Source organism: Scheffersomyces amazonensis (assembly GCF_036850825.1).
Source record: "Scheffersomyces amazonensis strain UFMG-HMD-26.3 chromosome Unknown RJT21scaffold_2, whole genome shotgun sequence".
In the NCBI taxonomy this organism is placed as follows: Eukaryota; Fungi; Ascomycota; class Pichiomycetes; order Serinales; family Debaryomycetaceae; genus Scheffersomyces; species Scheffersomyces amazonensis.
Window position 1 is genome coordinate 768444 of NW_027042742.1, and position 22872 is coordinate 791315.

A 22872-nucleotide genomic window follows, 5' to 3' on the forward strand; every position below is an offset into this window, starting at 1 on the left:
ATAGTCCAGTAATCTCATCTCTCTCTCAGATGGGAATCTCAGCCATTAGTAAACATCTAAAATTTCACACTATTAACTTGTAAATATAAACACCCTACTATAATTATTGGTAATGAAACATCTGATTTAGTAGAATAAAAATGTTACATGCGAGCAGCATACTACTAATGCAAAGGAAATAAATCTCAAAATATATACACAAAACTATATACAAACAAAAGACCGAAGAGTGGAATGGCTCCCCTCCTCATAAGTACAGTAAGACTCATTTCAATTTACCTTCTCTCCTTACTTACATTCTCACTAAGGTCCGTATCTCAAAATTGCAAAGTAAAGTAACTTTTAGCTGTGTTACAGTCTAAAAATATACGAACATAATTGGTTAAGAGTGGACAATCTATTTTCGGATTTTCTACTAATTTTTTTATTACTCAATAATATTATTTTCTAAAATTTTTTAATTGCAGACTTACGAAGACCCTCGAGCAAAATTTTTCTGATTGCCTAGCAGTTGTCTAACTTTCTTGTATTAGTCATTAATTCATTCAGTATTGTCCCTTGGCAAGACGATACTCTTTATCATATTTTTCTCTTTACAACTCAATTAACAACCAGTCGTAGTAATAGAATTTGTAAGAGACAAAAAAAAAAAAAAAAAGAAAAAAAATACGCTGTCAAAGGACAAGACAATTTGTTTTTCCTCTCGCTTCTATTCTTATTTTCGCTTTAGTATACCAATGGCCATGACTACTTGACTACGGTCTCTGAATTATAATCAGTACAGATCTCAATGGCTTATTCTTCTATATTACGGGGCTATTTACATCATAGATAAAAAAATGGTAAACAAAACAACTACTAATTCAATTGTAAACTTAAGATAAACTAAGATACAAATTATACATAGTGGGAGCTAGATAATAATATATAACCATACTTGAGTGAAACATCAAATTATCAATTAAATCGTGCAAATTTAATTAATAACGGAATAATTGATGAACGGGCAGAAGCAAATATTCATAGAATAGTCTGTCTTCAACCACCAGAATATTTGTAAAATAAAATACCATAAGAAATCAATCGATTAAACAGTAAAACTAAGCAATATATAAGCGACAGAAATGTTTAGCAAAACTTTATTCTTACAACAAGAAAGATGAAATTCATATAGTTGCAATTGTTTATTACTCTAAAAATGACATGTTACAAAATAAATTAGCAAGAAAGAAACATTATAATTGTATTAACGTATAAGAAAAATTTAAACCCCAATTAAATGAAATGACAAAGCAATTTGTATTATTTTAGTTATGTCAAGTTTAGAATAAAGCAGCGGCAACAGCGGCAACACCAGCAACGGCACCGACAGCGACCTTAGCAGCACCGGCTTCAGCGGTGGTGACTTCTGGAGCAACGGTAGAAGCAGCAGAAGAGGAAGCAGATTCGTAGGTGACGTAAGTGGTTGGGATAGTACATGGACCAGTGATGGTTAAAGTGGTGGCTTCAGTGACAGTGATGGTCTTGTTGTTGACGACTAAAGAAGTGGCTTCTGGACAGTAAGTGGTGAAGTCAGTGACAACAATGTCAGTGGTGACGGTAACATTACCAGCGGAGACGGCAGCGACTAAAGCGGCTGGGACAATAACTTTGGAAAATTGCATTATAAAAGTGGAAGCGAGTGACTGATAGATAATAACTAATAAAAGGAAAGGAAAAGAAAAGAAGAGATGTATAAAATTTTTAACCTAGTGGGAGGATATTATAGATATTTATATTGCTAATGAAGAATGTCCAATAATCCCCCCATTAGTAAAATCAAAAAGTTAAAAAAATTTCATTACATTCATATTAGGGGTGTTTAGTGGTATAGCTAAAAAATTTGACAATAAAAATATATTATTATTATTCCTCCGTACAAAAGCGAAAGTTATTTTTTGTGGACCCCCGGAAACCGAAACTCGAAATAGATGCATATGGCTGGTTTTGGAAATGTCCTTTCCCAATGCGGAAGTCGAACGCAATTATATCAGTCTAAATTTAGTAACAACTTTTCAAATTTGTATCTCTCACGTGAAGTACGGCACATGTTCACTGAGTATTACACTTTTTTGGTAATATAGTAAATATTTAATGCATATTATACTACTGCAAAATAAATAATAACAACTGAATACATAAACTTTAACAACAAATAATAACAATAATTGTCTGAGATTATATTGTATATCATAACAATTTCACTTCATAATCATAGTAAGATTTTAGTAATGCCCGTGATTTGTAAGTAGATAGATAGAGGATTATCGGTGAAGGAAATGTGTATGTTTGTTTTCCCCAGGTTATTCTTACTCGTTTAAAGATTAAGAGAATTACTTGCTTATAACTGGACGAGGAAGAAGCTTTGAAACTTTGTTTAATTACATTTTCAATAACTATAGATTCCCCCTTTATCAGCTTTATCTTTAGGTTAGCATCTGTCAACAAGAATTTTTTTCTTGTCACTTGGCACCGTATGTATGTATGTAATTTAACTATAAACAGATTAAGGTTGTTGTCACATCACAACCATAACCAGCCTCCAGCTTATTGTTAAATTGTATTGTAGTATTGTAAACTCTTAATTACGAAGTATTTTATTAGAGAATGTTACCTGGTTCTCCTAATGTTTATTAGTATTGTTATAATATTTTTATTTTTTCAAAATGTGAGAGGGTCTGATTTCTCGTCAAACTTTGGAAAAAAATATAATTTGGCCAGAATATTTGCTAATATTTAAAATATTAATTAGTTGTCCCAATACAGTAAGTGTTATTTTACCTTTTACTGTCTTATCTACCTTCTAATTGACCTCATTTCACTTGGATCCTGCTCATAAATCATACCTTTCTATGATAGTTCAATTACTGTATCATTATATAGTATATCTTGAACCTATTAGCTAGTTAGCAATTCTCAGTTCGGAAAACTGCTCCTTTACGTAAATGCAAGTCGGTGATAAGCCGATCGCCAGGCTTAAAATTTTTTTTCACCCGAGCTTATATACGATGTTCTACAGTATGGGTTTACTATTACTAAATATACTGCAACATAAAGATAGTAGGCTAACTGTTGATACATAGTTAATACAGTGCCGTGACAAGCATGCACTGAGAAATGTAGATCGAAAGAACAACTGAACAGCAGCAATACAGTTCAGCAATAATCAAATACGCATTAGACTTCGACCGTAAACTTTATACCAAAATCGAGACAACAAATAAAACACCTTACAATAGACTAGTCTAGACCGCTCGACATTCGGAAAAACTTAAAACAATATATAAAACTATATTAAAGTAAGATTCTAAGTGGTAGAGCCACAGCCGTTCCAATTATATTAGTATTTTGTTCAAAATTAGTTAAATAAGTAATGAAAACCGGCTCTCCGATTAGCAGAGTTGGACTTGGCCCTATATGACCCATAATAAGAAATGAATGACCTATTTATAGTCAGTAAGGGGGTTGTACATAATCTCCTATAAGGTGTGAAACGACTGTCGGTCATTCGTACCATTATTAAGGCTTAACTATGGATACGGAGTTAGTCTATGAACCTTGCGACCTAATCGAGATAATGATCCGAACCCATGCATGGAACGGCTCCAATCTCTTCCAATAAGGATCCTTTAAAAGTTCTTTAGTAGTCATATTAGGATGATTACTAAGAATAATCTTCAAAGTCCGCATTCAACGGTCAAGGCTTTGTAGTTTAGGATAGATTTACGATACATTATATATAATTGTTAATAGACACATAATTTTAAAAGTAATATCAAGTCTATATTATACAAAACAAGTATGAGTGGCTCACTAGAACAAACCTCACTAGAACTGGGAGAAGATATTCAGCCTCAGAAGCGTCTATTGAGTTTCCTATTCAGGAATAAGCTGATACCAATACCTACTGATGAGGAAAGAAAACCATATCCTTTCCAAGATGCTAATATCATTAACAGGGCCTTATTCTACTGGGCTACTCCAGTCATGAATGTTGGTTATAGAAGAACTTTACAGCCTAATGATTTGTTCTATTTACCAGAAAATATGAAAATCGAATATAATACAAGTCTATTTAATGAAAATTTAGCTGCTGAATTAGAATATAGTCATGTTAAACATATACAGAAGAAATGTAGAGAAAGAAATGAAACTATTGCTACTTCATCGGTATCGGAAGAAGAAGATTTGAAGGATTTTAAAATGACGGCATTTAATATCTTGTTTGCTTTATGTGTAACTTTTAGAAGTGATGTGTTATATACATTAATGTTTGCGGTTATTTCAACTACTGCTATGGCTTGTCTGCCGTTTGTAACTAAAAGTTTAATCTCGTATGTTGAAGATCGAGGTCTTGGATCAGACATTCATGCTGGTAAAGGTGTTGGATTAGCTATCGGTGTAACCGTAATGGCATTGATGGGAGGTACAAATCTTGCTTATTTACAATTCGTAGCTCAATCGTGTGGTACTAAAGTTAAGTCCATTCTTACAGCATTGATTCTTGAAAAGTCGTTCATATTGACTGCTGAATCGAGACATAAATTCCCTGCTTCCAAAATTACTTCACTTATGAGTACAGACTTGTCAAGAGTTGAACGTGCTTTTGTACTCACTCCACTCTTATCAGCCTTACCCATTCCTATGGTGATAAGTATTGCTTTATTAGTAGTTAATATCGGAGTTGCTGGTGTTATTGGGGTAGTTATTTTTTTAGCATTTTTATTTGCAATAACTTTCTCAACCACCCAGTTATATAAATATAGAAAAATTGTCAGTTCAATGACTGATGAAAGAGTTAGACTTATTCGTGAAATTTTGAATAATTTAAAGGTTATCAAATTCTATTCATGGGAAGTTCCTTATTTATCAAGTGTTGTTAGAGCTCGATCAAAGGAAATATCTATAATCATGAGAATTCAAAGTTTAAGAAATGTTATCGATGCTGTATCTATGAGTTTAACTAATGTTACTGCTATGATTTCATTCTTGGCCCTTTATGGATTAGAAGGCACTGTTAGAAATGCCGCATCAATGTTTTCTTCGGTTACTTCGTTCGATGTTTTATCTATGGTTATTTATATGATTCCTGTTGGATTATCCACCTCAGCCGATTTGCTTAATGGATTGAAGAGAATTGCCGACTTTTTATCTGCTCCTGAACTTGAAGTCAATGAACGATACATAAAGATATCTGATAAAACTAATCCAAATTCTCTTGAAATTAAAAATGCCAAATTTAATTGGGAAGTATTTGAAGATGAAGAAGTGGTTGAAAAGCCCCCTAAGAAGTCCAAAAATATATTTAAGAGATCCAAGAAGAATCTGGAAGAATCCCTAGAGAAGCCATTAGAGAAATCCCAAAGCATAGATAATAAGAGTTTCCCTGGTTTATTAGATATAAACTTAATTATTAAGAAGGGAGAATTTGTAGTTATCACTGGATCCATTGGATCAGGTAAATCGTCATTATTAAGTGCAATTGGTGGTACTATGAATATTGAAGAAGGTACAATTGAAATCAATGGAACTTTGACCAATTGTGGAGCACCTTGGATCTTAAATGCCACCATCAAGGATAACATTCTCTTTGGTACGCCATATGATAAACAAAGATACGATTCAGTTATTTATGCATGTGCATTACAAAATGATCTCGATAATTTAGAAGGTGGAGATATGACTGAAGTTGGTGAGAAGGGGATCACATTATCAGGCGGTCAAAAGGCTAGAATTAATTTAGCCAGAGCTGTTTATGCCGATAATGATATTATTCTAATGGATGATGTTTTAAGTGCCGTTGATGCTAGAGTCGGTAAACATGTGGTTAATAGTTGTTTATTAGATTTGCTTAAGGATAAAACAAGAGTCTTGGCTACCCATCAGTTATCATTAATTGGGTCTGCTGATCGTATTATTTATTTGAATGGAGATGGTACTATTGAAGTAGGCAAACGAGATGAGTTAAGTCTTCGTAGTGCTGGATTTAGAAAATTGATGGCATTCAGTACTGCGGAAAAGAATGACGAAGAAGAAGAAGTTATTCCAGTTGAAGAAGAAATAGATGTTTCTGATCAACTAATTGAAAGATTTGTGGGTTCTAAATCAAGTGATCCTAATTCTCAAATGACTCAACGTAGAAATGGGATATCGGTTAAGAATATCAAAGAAGATGCCGAAGAAAACTATAAAGATGTTACGATGGGAAAAGATGCATCTAAGGGTAAATTAATTAAAAAAGAAGAAAGAGCTGTTAATCGGATTAAAAATGAAGTTTATTATAACCTTATTAAATTTGGATCAGGTAAAATTAATCCTTATATCATAGCCTTTGCCATTATTTTATTACTTACACTTGCTATTTTCTCAAATATTTTCAGTAATACTTGGTTATCATTCTGGATTTCAAGAAAATTCACTGATAAGCCTGATTCCTTCTATGTTGGAATTTATATTTTATTAAATCTTATTGGTGTGGTATTCCTTACTGGTTTATTTACTTTATTAGCTACTGTTACTACCACTTCCTCAAAGAATATGATTTTATTGGCAATTAATAAAGTTTTACATACTCCAATGTCATATTTAGATGTGACACCAATGGGTAGAATTCTTAATAGATTTACCAAAGATACGGACGTTTTGGATAATGAAATTGTGGAGAATTTGAAGCTGGTATTATATATTGGAGGAGAAATTGTTGGTATTTTAATCCTTTTAATTATTTATTTACCATGGTTTGCATTGGCTATACCTGTTATAGCGGTCATTTTTATTGCTATTGCTCTGTATTATCAAGCATCTAATCGTGAAATTAAAAGATTAGAAGCAGTTCAAAGATCTTTTGTTTATGATAATTTCAATGAAACTTTGACTGGTATGGCTACAATCAAAGCATATGGTAAACAAAAGATGTTTATCGACAGACAAAATAAATACATGAATTCGACTAATGAGGCATCCTTTTTAGTTTTCGCTACTCAAAGATGGTTGGCTGTACATTTAGAGATTTTGGCAGATCTTATTATCTTTATTGTATCACTCTTTTGTGTTCGTCAAGTTTTTAAAATCAGTCCGGCTGCTGCTGGTTTATTAGTTTCTTATTCTTTACTGATTGCTGGAGCTTTGGCACAAGTTATTCGTACATTTGCCATGTTTGAAAATGATATGAATTCGACCGAAAGAGTCTGTCATTATGCTTTGAAATTAGAACAAGAAGCTCCTTACACTATTGAAGATAAGAAACCAAAATCCGATTGGCCACAACATGGTGGTATCAAATTTGATAATGTATCTATGAACTATAGATCTGGTTTACCTTTAGTTTTAAAACAATTGGCGTTTGATGTTAAACCAGGCGAAAAGATTGGTATTTGTGGTAGAACAGGAGCTGGTAAGTCATCTATCATGACTGTTTTATACAGAATTTGTGAATTAGAAAGCGGTAAGATTCTTATTGATGATGTAGATATTTCGTCTATTGGATTAAATGATTTACGTTCAAAGTTATCAATCATTCCTCAGGACCCAGTTCTATTTAATGGTACTATTAGAAATAACTTAGATCCATTTGGAGAAAACGAGGACGATAAATTATGGGATGCATTAAGAAGATCGGGGTTGATTACCAAGGAAGAATTAAAGAGCATTGAAAAGAATGTCAAACCCGACCAAGTTAATTCTGAAGATGATCAGAAGCTTCACAAATTCCATTTAGACCAAATTGTGGAAGAAGAAGGGGCTAATTTCTCATTAGGTGAACGTCAATTGATTGCGTTTGGTAGGGCGTTAGTTAGAGATACTAAGATTTTAATTTTAGATGAAGCCACTTCACTGGTTGATTATGAAACCGATAGTAAGATTCAAAATACAATTGCTACTGAATTCAAGGATTGTACAATTTTATGTATAGCACATAGATTGAAGACAATCATTAATTATGATAAAATTCTCACTATGCATAGAGGTGAGCTTGCGGAGTTTGATACTCCTTGGAAGTTATTTAATTTAGAAGGTGGGATATTTCAAGAGATGTGTGAGAAATCAAGTATTACTGCTGAAGATTTCTTACACAAATATTAGACATCTGGGATTATTATAGAATAATATCCTCAATATATGGTATATGTTTGGTTACGTTTGTTTATGTTTATATTTATGTTAATGATTTAGTTTATATTATTCGAGAATCACGATATGCTTAATAATTATCTGTAAATTTTGCAGCCATTCGCAGCGGTAAATATTTTTTATGCATTAAATTCGATAATTAATTAATTAATAAGGGAGCTGTGCAATCACAGGGAGAGAAGATCTCTAAAAATACTAATGGGATTAACAGCGAAGACTAATATACACCTTGCACTTGAATAATTTTTTTTGATTATTTTGTTTAACACTCATAACCACCATCGACAACTAAATTATGAACAGTGGTGTAAGATGAAAGTTAACCAGAATATGATATTTAAAAAATTAATTAGGTATCCCATTACAGTAAGTGTCAGTATATACGTTACGGTCTTCTACACATTCTACATTCCACTTGGACAACCACCAAAGACTACAATTGTCTATGATAGTTGGACTATATCGTTTTTAGTTCGCAATTCGCAGTTCGGCAAAGTACTCCTTTAGATGCACGTCCCCTTATAATTTGTCACCATTTCCCTGACCATCATGTTCGTATATGTATCAAGTAATTTCTCTCTATTATTATTATTATATATTTAATAGACAAGTAATCATTAGAATAGTACAGTACCTATAAACTATATAAGTACAACAATAGTAATGTGACAAGCATGTACTGAGAATTGCAGAACAACTGAGCCGCAGCAGTACAGCAATACCCCTTGTAAAATACGCATTAGGCTTCGACCGAAAACTCTATACTGTACCAAAATCGAAACAACGAATAAAACACCTTATAATAGACTCGTCTAGATCACCAGACATTCGGAAAAATTTAAAATAAATAAAAATCTATGCAAATAAAATTCTAAGTGGTAGAACCACCGCCGTTCCAAACATTCAAAATTAGTTAAATAAGTATTGGAAACCGGCTCTTTGATCAGTCTAGCTAGACTTGGCCGTATATGACCCATAACCAGAAATGAATGACCTATTTATAGTCAGTAAGGGGGTTGTGCATAATCTCCTATAAGGTGTAAAAGGATTGTTGGCCGCTCATACCATTATTAAGGCTTGAATAAGGATTCGGAGTTAGTCTGCGAACCTTGTATCCTAATCGAGATAATGATCCGAACCCATGCATGGAACGGCTCCAATCTCTTCCAATAAGGATCCTTTAAAAGTTCTTTAGTAGTCATATTAGGATGATTACTAAGAATAATCTTCAAAGTCCGCATTCAACGGTCAAGGCTTTGTAGTTTAGGATAGATTTACGATACATTATATATAATTGTTAATAGACACATAATTTTAAAAGTAATATCAAGTCTATATTATACAAAACAAGTATGAGTGGCTCACTAGAACAAACCTCACTAGAACTGGGAGAAGATATTCAGCCTCAGAAGCGTCTATTGAGTTTCCTATTCAGGAATAAGCTGATACCAATACCTACTGATGAGGAAAGAAAACCATATCCTTTCCAAGATGCTAATATCATTAACAGGGCCTTATTCTACTGGGCTACTCCAGTCATGAATGTTGGTTATAGAAGAACTTTACAGCCTAATGATTTGTTCTATTTACCAGAAAATATGAAAATCGAATATAATACAAGTCTATTTAATGAAAATTTAGCTGCTGAATTAGAATATAGTCATGTTAAACATATACAGAAGAAATGTAGAGAAAGAAATGAAACTATTGCTACTTCATCGGTATCGGAAGAAGAAGATTTGAAGGATTTTAAGATGACGGCATTTAATATCTTGTTTGCTTTATTTGTAACTTTTAGAAGTGATGTGTTATATACATTAATGTTTGCGGTTATTTCAACTACTGCTATGGCTTGTCTGCCGTTTGTAACTAAAAGTTTAATCTCGTATGTTGAAGATCGAGGTCTTGGATCAGACATTCATGCTGGTAAAGGTGTTGGATTAGCTATCGGTGTAACCGTAATGGCATTGACGGGAGGTACAAATCTTGCTTATTTACAATTTATTATGCAATCTTGTGGTACCAAAGTTAAGTCCATTCTCACATCATTGATTCTTGAAAAATCCTTCATATTAACTGCTGAAGCTAGACATAAATTCCCTGCTTCCAAAATTACTTCACTTATGAGTACAGACTTGTCAAGAGTTGAACGTGCTTTTGTGCTTACTCCACACTTGTCCACTTTACCCATTCCTATTGTGATAAGTATTGCTTTATTAGTAGTTAATATCGGAGTTGCTGGTGTTATTGGGGTAGTTATTTTTTTAGCATTTTTATTTGCAATAACTTTCTCAACCACCCAGTTATATAAATATAGAAAAATTGTCAGTTCAATGACTGATGAAAGAGTTAGACTTATTCGTGAAATTTTGAATAATTTAAAGGTTATCAAATTCTATTCATGGGAAGTTCCTTATTTATCGAGTGTTGTTAGAGCTCGATCAAAGGAAATATCTATAATCATGAGAATTCAGAGTTTAAGAAATGTAGTTGATGCTGTATCTATGAGTTTAACTAATGTTACTGCTATGATTTCATTCTTGGCCCTTTATGGATTAGAAGGCACTGTTAGAAATGCCGCAGCAATGTTTTCTTCGGTTACTTCATTCGATGTTTTATCTTTTGGTATTTATATGATTCCTCTTGCATTATCCACCTCAGCCGATTTGCTTAATGGATTGAAGAGAATTGCCGACTTTTTATCTGCTCCTGAACTTGAAGTCAATGAACGATACGTAAAGATATCTGATAAAACTAATCCAAATTCTCTTGAAATCAGAAATGCCAAATTTGATTGGGAAGTATTTGACGTTGAAGAAGTGGCTGAAAAGCCCCCTAAGAAGTCCAAAAATATATTGAAGAGATCCAAGAAGAATCTGGAAGAATCCCTAGAGAAGCCATTAGAGAAATCCCAAAGCATAGATAATAAGAGTTTCCCTGGTTTATTAGATATAAACTTAATTATTAAGAAGGGAGAATTTGTAGTTATCACTGGATCCATTGGATCAGGTAAATCGTCATTATTAAGTGCAATTGGTGGTACTATGAATATTGAAGAAGGTACAATTGAAATCAATGGAACTTTGACCAATTGTGGAGCACCTTGGATCTTAAATGCCACCATCAAGGATAACATTCTCTTTGGTACGCCATATGATAAACAAAGATACGATTCAGTTATTTATGCATGTGCATTACAAAATGACCTTGATAATTTAGAAGGTGGAGATATGACTGAAGTTGGTGAGAAGGGGATCACATTATCAGGCGGTCAAAAGGCTAGAATTAATTTAGCCAGAGCTGTTTATGCCGATAATGATATTATTCTAATGGATGATGTTTTAAGTGCCGTTGATGTTAATGTAGGTAAACATGTGGTTAATAGTTGTTTATTAGATTTGCTTAAGGATAAAACAAGAGTCTTGGCTACCCATCAGTTATCATTAATTGGGTCTGCTGATCGTATTATTTATTTGAATGGAGATGGTACTATTGAAGTAGGCAAACGAGATGAATTAAGTGTTCGATGTTCTGGATTTAGAAAATTGATGGCATTCAGTACTGCGGAAAAGAATGACGAAGAAGAAGAAGTTATTCCAGTTGAAGAAGAAATAGATGTTTCTGATCAACTAATTGAAAGATTTGTGGGTTCTAAATCAAGTGATCCTAATTCTCAAATGACTCAACGTAGAAATGGGATATCGGTTAAGAATATCAAAGAAGATGCCGAAGAAAACTATAAAGATGTTACGATGGGAAAAGATGCATCTAAGGGTAAATTAATTAAAAAAGAAGAAAGAGCTGTTAATCGGATTAAAAATGAAGTTTATTATAACCTTATTAAATTTGGATCAGGTAAAATTAATCCTTATATCATAGCCTTTGCCATTATTTTATTACTTACACTTGCTATTTTCTCAAATATTTTCAGTAATACTTGGTTATCATTCTGGATTTCAAGAAAATTCACTGATAAGCCTGATTCCTTCTATGTTGGAATTTATATTTTATTAAATCTTATTGGTGTGGTATTCCTTACTGGTTTATTTACTTTATTAGCTACTGTTACTACCACTTCCTCAAAGAATATGATTTTATTGGCAATTAATAAAGTTTTACATACTCCAATGTCATATTTAGATGTGACACCAATGGGTAGAATTCTTAATAGATTTACCAAAGATACGGACGTTTTGGATAATGAAATTGTGGAGAATTTGAAGCTGGTATTATATATTGGAGGAGAAATTGTTGGTATTTTAATCCTTTTAATTATTTATTTACCATGGTTTGCATTGGCTATACCTGTTATAGCGGTCATTTTTATTGCTATTGCTCTGTATTATCAAGCATCTAATCGTGAAATTAAAAGATTAGAAGCAGTTCAAAGATCTTTTGTTTATGATAATTTCAATGAAACTTTGACTGGTATGGCTACAATCAAAGCATATGGTAAACAAAAGATGTTTATCGACAGACAAAATAAATACATGAATTCGACTAATGAGGCATCCTTTTTAGTTTTCGCTACTCAAAGATGGTTGACTGTGCATTTAGAGATTTTGGCAGATCTTATTATCTTTATTGTATCACTCTTTTGTGTTCGTCAAGTTTTTAAAATCAGTCCGGCCACTGCTGGTTTATTAGTTTCTTATTCTTTACTGATTGCTGGAGCTTTGGCACAAGTTATTCGTACATTTGCCATGTTTGAAAATGATATGAATTCGACCGAAAGAGTCTGTCATTATGCTTTGAAATTAGAACAAGAAGCTCCTTACACTATTGAAGATAAGAAACCAAAATCCGATTGGCCACAACATGGTGGTATCAAATTTGATAATGTATCTATGAACTATAGACCTGGTTTACCTTTAGTTTTAAAACAATTGGCGTTTGATGTTAAACCAGGCGAAAAGATTGGTATTTGTGGTAGAACAGGAGCTGGTAAGTCATCTATCATGACTGTTTTATACAGAATTTGTGAATTAGAAAGTGGTAAGATTCTTATTGATGATGTAGATATTTCGTCTATTGGATTAAATGATTTACGTTCAAAGTTATCAATCATTCCCCAGGACCCAGTTCTATTTAATGGTACTATTAGAAATAACTTAGATCCATTTGGAGAAAACGAGGACGATAAATTATGGGATGCATTAAGAAGATCGGGGTTGATTACCAAGGAAGAATTAAAGAGTATTGAAAAGAATGTCAAACCCGACCAAGTTAATTCTGAAGATGATCAGAAGCTTCACAAATTCCATTTAGACCAAATTGTGGAAGAAGAAGGGGCTAATTTCTCATTAGGTGAACGTCAATTGATTGCGTTTGGTAGGGCGTTAGTTAGAGATACTAAGATTTTAATTTTAGATGAAGCTACTTCACTGGTTGATTATGAAACCGATAGTAAGATTCAAAATACAATTGCTACTGAATTCAAGGATTGTACAATTTTATGTATAGCACATAGATTGAAGACAATCATTAATTATGATAAAATTCTCACTATGCATAGAGGTGAGCTTGCGGAGTTTGATACTCCTTGGAAGTTATTTAATTTAGAAGGTGGGATATTTCAAGAGATGTGTGAGAAATCAAGTATTACTGCTGAAGATTTCTTACACAAATATTAGACATCTGGGATTATTATAGAATAATATCCTCAATATATGGTATATGTTTGGTTACGTTTGTTTATGTTTATATTTATGTTAATGATTTAGTTTATATTATCTGTAAATTTTGCAGCCATTCGCAGCGGTAAATATTTTTTAATCATTTATACATTAAAATCGAAAATTAATTAATTAATAAGGGAGCTGTGCAATCACAGGAGAGAAAGATCTATAAAAATACGAATCGGATTAACAGCTAAAGACTAATATACACCTTGCATTTTGAATGATTATTTCTTTTGGTTTTTTTTTTGTTTCATTTTGAATTTTGAATTTTGAATGACTGAGCATCTTACTTTTTACCAACACTCATAACCACCATCAACAACTAAATTGTGACCAGTGGTATAAGATGAGGCGGTTTCAGAAGCTAAGAATAAGATTGATCCAACAAATTCTTTTGGTTCAGCCATTCTCTTCATTGGAATCTTTGATTCCCAAGCTTCTTTCATTTCAGTATGACCAGAAATGACATTTCTAGTTAATGGAGTTAAAATGTAACCTGGAGATAAAGTATTGACTCTAATGTTATATTTGGCCCATTCACAAGCTAATGATCTAGCTAAATGAATAACACCAGCTTTAGACATATTATACATAGCTTGAGGTTGAGGATCATTTACAATAGTACCAGACATAGAACCAATCAAGATAATAGAACCTTTCAAATTGTTTTGAATTAATGGTCTAGCAAATGATTGAGAAACGTAGAATGAACCTAAACCATTTACTTTCATAAGATTTTCAGCATTAGAAGCTGGATATTCTTCGGCTGGGAAATTTTCACAGTAACCAGCTGTGTTGATCAAGACAGATGCAATCTTTTCGTGATGTTCATTAATGCTAGTAAAAGTAACTTCAACGGCTTCAGCGTCACCAATGTTACAAGACCAAGCACTGACTTTTCCAATTGGTGATTCATGCTTACCCTTAAGAGTGTCTTCACCCCATTTCAATAATTCTTTAGCAGCACTAGTAGTTCTTTCTAAATTAACATCAATTAAGGCTACATCTGCTCCTTGAGCCAATAAAGCTCTTGAAATGACTGAAGCTAAACCACCTGATCCACCAGTGATAATAGCTAATTTACCATCTAATCTAAAGGATGGAACAACGTTATCGTAGGAGAAATCCATTGTATTTGTATATGTTTATGTATGTATGTATGTATGTATTTGTATATGAGTTATCGTAATATCTAAAAGAAAACTAGTACTAGTTTATGAAATTCAAAACCATCACTTCCTATTTATATTGTATTTATCTATACCCCAGATTAGGCCGCCTTAGAAATTTTTTATTTTTAAAGATGACCTTGTACGTCACATTTCTTTTTCTGCACTTTTCTTTTTCTGGTTTTTGTTTGTTTTTTTAGTTTTTGCGCGTTCGGAACATCCATCGGTAAAATGTAAACCAGCTGCCCAGCTGAGGCTGCAACAAATTTTATTACACCGTTATAATTAGTGGACATAGTTTGGTTCTACCGAATATTTCATTAGGCCAGTTCAGCCAATCTGAAGAGGATCAATTTAGATTTTTTCATGGCTTAGTGTACGGGACTTATTATTGCCCAGTATCTTCTGGTACTAATCTATATAAGATTACCTGTGTAATTATTGTTGGTTATTCCGCCTCTCATGTTTCGTCTACCAACAAAACAATCTCGGGGAGACCGTCTTCGTCTCCTTAACTGAAACACTGATTTATATATTTTATTACTATCTTTATATACATACCCACTACCGATTCGGCTCCTGTCATAGCAACATTGTATGAATTGCTCCTAAAGTTTTGTAGGTTAAAGCTTTTAGTAAGAATCGAAGAGGAAATCGCAATCAAAATTGCAGACACGCAGGCACAACTCTGTTTTGGGGGGTAGTGTGGAGGAAACTGCGGGAAGATTAATGAAATTTTACAAATTTGCAAATTCTGAGCTGAGTCAGCGAGCGCACTAATATGTCACTATGCTGACGAACAAACCCGCCTACTACATATAACCCTGGCTAACATGGTAGTACAATTTCAATTGCCTCAATGTGCTTTGTGGTACTGTACACATTAAATGTGTAACTTCACAGGTGTAATTCTAGACCATTTTGGGTATGGATTCATCTTTTTCGGTGGATATTTTGATTCCAATATTATTTCTCGTCCCCTATTTCTAATTTGGATTTTGTATTGTTCTTTTTTTGCAATCCCTAAAAACCGCCTTAGTGATCCAAACCCTCCGCTTGTCATTCCTCTTCCGGCTGAGCTCCCGATCTAATGTTATTTTATACATTAATACTACTATATATAGATTTACTATATTCTATGTCTCTACACACTTTCCTTCGTCTCAAGGTATCCTGCCTCCTGCTGATGCAACTTTCTTAGTCTCTCTAAATTTCTCTCATCTCTCTTAGCTTGCTCTCTATCCATTCTCCGATTGGCCCATAATCTTAATCTTTCCCCATATATTAAACAAAAGATGGGAAACGGTAAGCCTAATGCTAACCCAATTAATGCACACAAGGTATTACCCCACCCATAGTCTAATGTATCGTACATATCATTGGCAAACAATGGGAATGCAAATCCAAAAAAAGATCGAAATACTGCTGCAGCAGCCATAGAACTGGCTGCAAATCTATTATTCATATCAATTAAATAATTTTGAATGGTTTGAAATACGGCAATAAATGAAAATGCAAATATTGCAGAACCTATTGCAGGCATTATCCAGTGCAACTTGTATTGAGCAGACCACCCGTACCAGATTAACCCCACCGGAATTCCAATTCCTGAAAAACATAAACAAGGTAATCTAAATTCAGGTTTTGCAACACCCCCATTCTTAGCCGTTAATTTATGATATATTCGATCAATCATCATGGACCAAAATACTGTCCCCACAACATATCCTATCCCCATTGGTAAATACATTAATCCACTAATTCCTACCAGGAAGCCATAAGTTCCACGGTATACTCTTGGAAACGTAACAATCATTAAGTACATGAACCCGTAAACAAATGCCATAAATGACCCCAATCCAATAATCATAGGATGAGTAAAAAGTAATTTTATAGGACGACTAACAGTTATCATAAATTTACCCCAACTAGTTTCACCATCTGCAATCTCGAAAATAGTATGAAGATGTGGATTACCACTCTCCTTTCTTAAAATATTGGCTTTTATTTTTAGTAAACGGGGTGAGTAAGTTTCTCTGAAGAAGATCGTACCCAATAATGCAACGGCCCCATTAAAAATAGCCAAGACATAAAACACCCAATGCCATGATTTACCAGTAATAATGAAACTTGAAATGATTGGTGATAAAATAGGACCCATTGTAGGACAGATAGAGTATGCTGCCATAGCCATCTGCCTTTCACTATCATTAAATAAATCTGCTAACGTCCCAGCTCCTACATTTAAAGCAGCACAACCTCCTAATCCACCTAAAAATCGAAAAACACATAATTGAACGGTATTTTTGGCGAATCCACATGCGAGATTAAATATACAGATAATCCAAATGGAAATATTCAATACTGGTCGTCTACCATATCTATCACTTTCAGAAATAGGAGCAATTAATAATGGTCCAAGAGCCCAAGATAAAACCATGATAGATACACTGAAAGACTCAATAAATTGAGAATGCATACCTAAATCTGCTCCAATTTCTGTCATAGCTGGCGAAAGCATAGATGAAGACATAGGTGATATTAATGTATATAATGAAACTATTAATAATTGAAATGCTTTTGTACCCTTAGTCCAATTTCTAGGATAGTCTGGATCATCAGGTCCATCCCAAGTAACCAATTCTGGATCTATAGCTGTGAATTCATCACCAAAATCTTTTGTGGGGACAGCAATATCAGGAATTTGTTCATATAAAAAGCCTTGACTTTCGTCACTCCCTGGTAATTCCTCAACTTCAGGAGCGCCGGGATATGACTTTTGGGGTGTCTTCTTTGGTGTTGTTGCTTGGCTTTCTTGATCTTGATCTGCAATTCGTCTATATCCTACACTTTGGACTCTACCTACTAATTCATTAAGTATAGTTGCTCTTGTTGCAGTTCTTTCCATTCTTATATTCTCTTCATCCATTTCCCCATAGATATCTTTCACCGTGTATGTAGTTGTTTGACGTAATAGGTTTCCACCTAAAGCATTAGAATCCATAGATGATGATAATGAGAGAGATTGCCGAAGTGTTTGAAGAGCAGCTCTTCCTAAAGAACTGGAGTTTGAGAATGATCTATTTTTAAAGGCACTTGATCTCCTACGATCTCGAATATGAGCTCGACTAGATCCCTCTACAGGAGACGATGCAAAACTCGAATGACGACTTGATGATCCTCGCCTATGAACATCTTCTTCTTCCTCATCATCTTCATCAAATACAGGAATAGCTTTCGGATCATTACGTCTAGCGAGACTTGAAGTTGAACTTATCAGAGATGCTAGAGATTCACTCAGAACTGCACGAGTCAATTCCGGTCGATTTGCCGACGCAGTAGTCGAAACACCAGGAATATGCTTCTCTTCTGTTTCTTCCGATGAGGATGACATGTCTATAACAATTCAAATAAAAAGTATATGCAAGTAATAACTAACCAGTAAATGAAACAAATCAACAAACTGAAAAATCAACAAAATGTAAAAGTCCAGAACTGACCAGAATAGTGTCGTATCACTATAGTGCTTTAACTTTTAAAGCAATTAAGTTGGTACTGTTCTTTGTAGTGGTGACGTTTATGGAGTTTTGCAATGAGACCACCTGAAAAAATAATTCCTTATCTGTAAAGAGCCTCACCCCATAATATGGAATGACAATTAATTAGCTAAGTATGAGTAGCACTCCTGGCTTATTAATCTAACTGCGTAATAGTAGCTAGTATATACAGTTATGATTCTTTATACATTATAGTGAACAATATTTTACTATATTTATAGCATGACAAGCTTATTTTATACTCCTATGGATCCCCCTCCGCTCGGAATAATTCATATACGGATTTCTTATTAATAATTCCTGTTATATTGCGGTAGAGGTGTGAAGGCTTAACTACTGCGGCAATTGCTCTGTCCCCCACGCCGTATATAGTTGTCTATGTATGTTCTGCTAATAGTAAGCTCCTTTCACTGCACTAGGCTAAGAGTCAACATATAAGCTGCATATGACTATTCAGGCATTTACTGTGTTTACTCTAAATATAGATTAAAGTTGAGAGTAATAAGTTGCATTTTATGTGAATTTTTGTCAAGTATTTAGCAGAAAACTCACAAAAGAATAATGTCAATGTGTAGCAGAAGTATGCAATACATATTTAGATTAAAAAGGAAACAAGTCGTAAGTCAATAGATTATGTCTGGATTAAGTTGTTCCTAAGACATTTATCAATTTATAGTTTAGCTATGACTTATTTGATACATATAACTTAAAGGTAATTATAAGGACCACTGCAATTCCATACAAAAACGGTATATTATTGAGCAGTTCCAAATCGTAAACCGACGCCCGTTTCTTATCAAAATAAACTACATAACTTTAATTCCAATATAGAGATCGATTTACCCCCCTTATTATATACAGATACGTTAATACAATAAGAGCCCAGAAATAATAATACTAAGCAGTTTACGCGGCGAGAGCTGAAAATTGGGCGGCATTGCCTGATTCAGAAACTTTATCCGAAACATATAAATATTGTAAAATACCCATCAATCATTGATAACTATTGCTACCCTTGCAACAACAATACAATTAAGTTACTCAAACATGACAGTCAGTCTCAGACCAATTGAAGAGAAAGATAAAGAAGAATGGATCAATCTTTGGACAGGTAAAGGTGGATACATTGAATTCTACAAGTCATTACATAAGATTACTCCAGAAATCACTGATGTGACATTTGCTAGATTCTTAGATCCTAAAGAACCAGTGTTTGCTGTCGTTGCTGTAGACGATGAATCGGGAAAATTAGTTGGATTTGCTCACTATTTAACTCACAGAAATACTTGGACTATTGAAGATGCCTTATACTTGAACGATCTTTTCGTATCTGAAAATGTTAGATTAGGAGGTATCGGTCGTAAATTGATTGAATATGTTTACGGAGCTGCTGATAAATTAAATGCTAAAAAAGTTTACTGGTCTACACAGTTTGAAAATCACAGAGCTCAATTGTTATATACCAAAGTTGGAGTTAAAAGTGGCTTTTTATTATACCGTAGACCCGATTAGTTTTTCCCATAGTTTAGTTTTTTAGATATGGCTGAAAATGTATGTCATTGAACAGCCTGCACACTGTGTCACTCCCATGACACAAAGGCGGCATATAAACAAAAAAAATTTAGGTGACGATAAATAAATAAATACAATAAATTCCATAGCCCGAAACCTACAATTGGTTTAAATATAGAGATTAATCATTGTAGAGGCAACCCGTACCAATATGAATTTTATTAGAAAGTTTATTGGAACATCCACTACCGATGAGATTGCCCAGATTCCGTCGGGAAGGCTCTATTTGACCAGGTCTCCACAATCTCCCAAGGGTGAAATTGAGTGTTTGTATAATGATGCCTTTGCCTCAATTAAGCAAACAACAAGACCTTACTTTTATCAGTTATGTATTACTCGAGTTTATCAGGAAGGTGAATTGGATGCTCATGGATCCAGTGGATTTGATGATTCTGATGAAGATGATGAGGATGATCATGATGGTCCACATTCTATTGCTGATACTTCAGGTTCTGCTCATTCAAAGGATGAATGGGCATTTACAATTCTTGAAGATTTAAAGTTTCACACTTATGATAAATCCGATGGAACCAAAGCCATTGTATGGAAAGACTTGAATGGAGATTTGGGTGATAAGTTTGAATTCATTATAGATGAAGATGTTAAGGCAAAAGATGTGGATTCCTTTATGTTTGCCTTATATAAGTGCTTATATGAACTGAAATATCATAAGAGTTCACTTGCCATTCAAGATATTAACCAATTGAAGGAATTCTTCTACAATCCAAAGTCGGAATTGTTGACTTTTGATGATTTGAAGTCTCCTAACATTCTTCAATACGGATTAGATGAGGATGAAGATGACGACGACGAGGAAGAAGATGAAGAGGAAGATGATCCTGAAGATGCAGACAATGATGAATTTATGGATGCAGTATCAGAAAGTGCCTTACCTTCTCATTTCCCAATTAGTCTTGATCCTCCAGTTGAACCTCATGGAAGACCTATCTATGAGAACGGTTCTTTTGAATTGTTCTTATATGATTCAGAGGCAGGAGTTTTCAAACCTCAATTAGAATCTTCCGAAGTTGAAGCAAAAATCATTGCATTAAATGACTGGGAGTATACCTTATATGTTCATAGTAAGACTGCTAAATTGAATATCCACTTTAATGCTAGTATCAGTAAAAATATGAGTCCAAGTTTTAACTATGAGAATCTTTCATTCATATTTAATTACTTTCATGTTCAAGGTGATTCTGAAATTGCTGCTTATTCATGTATGTTTAAATTTGGAACTTATAATGAATTAGCACTTTTTCAAAAGGTATTCTTATCTTCAATGTGGGAAACCTTGAATAAGTCCAAGTGGGATAAAACTGATACTAGTGATAAAGATTATGTTAGTGATGCATTTTCGAATCTTAGAATCTCAGATGATGTACAAGAAAATGCCGAAGATAGTGAAGAGGAAGAAGAGGAAGAAGAACCCGAGACTTCTCGTTCTAAAAGTGTTAAATCGAAGACACTTTTTGTTAATGAAGATGACGATGAAGACGAGTTTGGTGATAATGAACAAGAAAAAGATCACAAAACTTTTAAGTCATCTACTGATAAGAATAGTAACTTATCTGTTGGGTATGCTAATAATAAAAGTTTTGTTGCTAGAGGTAATAAACTTGGAGTATTTAATAGTTATAATGATGGACTTGCTTATCAAACAACTATATCTGATGTTAAAGATTTGAAAGGTAAACTGTTTATCCCAGAAAAAATGATTTTACATCAACAAGATCAAGTCATGGTTATGTCCAATAGGCAACATAATGATAAAGTTTTATATAAAATGGATTTAAACCGTGGTAAGATTGTCGAAGAATGGGAAATAGATGAAAAGAATCCAATTGTATCTTATGGTCCTAATACTAAATTCGCTCAACTTACAAATGATCCAATTTTAACTGGTATAAGTGAAAATGGTTTATTCAATATAGATCCAAGATTATCAGGTTATAAATTGGTTAATGATAATACCTATAAATCCTATAAAACTACAAATAATAAGTTCCTGACATTTGCTACTACTGAACAAGGTTATATAGCTGTCGGATCTGGAAAAGGTGATATAAGATTATATGATAGATTAGGTGTTAATGCCAAGAGTGCTCTTCCATCATTGGGAGAACCAATCAAAGGTATTGATGTATCTAAAGATGGTAGATGGTTATTAGCCACTTGTGAAACCTATTTATTATTAATTGATACAAAGATTGGATCTAATCAAAAGAATGCTGGAAATTTAGGTTTTACCAAATATTTCGATAAGGATAAGAAACCAACTCCAAGAAGGTTAGCTATAAAGACAGAACATGCTGCTTATATTGCTGCTGATACTCACGGTAAACCATTAAGTTTTACTCAAGCAAGATTCAATGCTGGATTGAATTCTAAAGAAACCAGTATTGTAACATCTTCTGGACCATATGTAATCTCTTGGTCTTTACGTAAAGTCTTACTGGGAGCTGAAGAACCATACACCATTAAGAAGTATAAACAAACTATTATTGCTGATAACTTCAAATTTGGATCCAATTCTGATGTTATTATCGCTTTGCAAGATGATGTTGCCATGACCAATAGGCAAAGATTAGATCATGCTAATAAGGTACTTAAGCGTACAACTGTCAAGCCATTTTTCTAATCAGCTCCTAATGTAACCCCTGTAAGTATATAAGTATATAATGATTTCTAATACACGAATAATAATAATATAATAATATAATA

The 22872-nt window shown here is 33.6% G+C and overlaps 7 protein-coding genes across 7 annotated transcripts; 4 read left to right on the forward strand and 3 right to left on the reverse strand. All coding sequences in view use genetic code 12, as the record gives it.

Moving 5' to 3' along the window:
* Positions 1 to 1322: 1322 nt before the first annotated feature.
* Positions 1323 to 1664, reverse strand: PGA48 (Pga48p; the record flags this gene model as incomplete). Its single annotated transcript, XM_064880089.1, has 1 exon — positions 1323 to 1664. One exon carries the CDS (start codon positions 1662 to 1664, stop codon positions 1323 to 1325), a length of 342 nt encoding a protein of 113 aa, XP_064739297.1.
* A 2147-nt stretch (positions 1665 to 3811) lies between these two features.
* On the forward strand, positions 3812 to 8406 carry RJT21DRAFT_118609 (P-loop containing nucleoside triphosphate hydrolase protein). The gene has a single exon (XM_064881092.1). It carries the CDS (start codon positions 3841 to 3843, stop codon positions 8119 to 8121), a length of 4281 nt encoding a protein of 1426 aa, XP_064739298.1. The 5' UTR covers positions 3812 to 3840; the 3' UTR covers positions 8122 to 8406.
* Positions 8407 to 9492: 1086 nt separating this feature from the next.
* On the forward strand, positions 9493 to 13902 carry RJT21DRAFT_118612 (P-loop containing nucleoside triphosphate hydrolase protein). The gene has a single exon (XM_064881093.1). The coding sequence runs from the start codon at positions 9522 to 9524 to the stop codon at positions 13800 to 13802; it is 4281 nt and encodes a 1426-aa protein (XP_064739299.1). The 5' UTR covers positions 9493 to 9521; the 3' UTR covers positions 13803 to 13902.
* Positions 13903 to 13966: 64 nt separating this feature from the next.
* On the reverse strand, positions 13967 to 15081 carry ARD (Ardp). Its single transcript, XM_064881094.1, has one exon. It carries the CDS (start codon positions 14978 to 14980, stop codon positions 14144 to 14146), a length of 837 nt encoding a protein of 278 aa, XP_064739300.1. The 5' UTR covers positions 14981 to 15081; the 3' UTR covers positions 13967 to 14143.
* Positions 15082 to 16100: 1019 nt separating this feature from the next.
* On the reverse strand, positions 16101 to 18812 carry RJT21DRAFT_118620 (MFS transporter). The gene has a single exon (XM_064881095.1). The coding sequence runs from the start codon at positions 18411 to 18413 to the stop codon at positions 16164 to 16166; it is 2250 nt and encodes a 749-aa protein (XP_064739301.1). The 5' UTR covers positions 18414 to 18812; the 3' UTR covers positions 16101 to 16163.
* Positions 18813 to 19529: 717 nt separating this feature from the next.
* On the forward strand, positions 19530 to 20238 carry HPA2 (D-amino-acid N-acetyltransferase). The gene has a single exon (XM_064881096.1). It carries the CDS (start codon positions 19624 to 19626, stop codon positions 20086 to 20088), a length of 465 nt encoding a protein of 154 aa, XP_064739302.1. The 5' UTR covers positions 19530 to 19623; the 3' UTR covers positions 20089 to 20238.
* On the forward strand, positions 20239 to 22870 carry VID27 (Vid27p). The gene has a single exon (XM_064881097.1). The coding sequence runs from the start codon at positions 20300 to 20302 to the stop codon at positions 22787 to 22789; it is 2490 nt and encodes an 829-aa protein (XP_064739303.1). The 5' UTR covers positions 20239 to 20299; the 3' UTR covers positions 22790 to 22870.
* Positions 22871 to 22872: the final 2 nt, after the last annotated feature.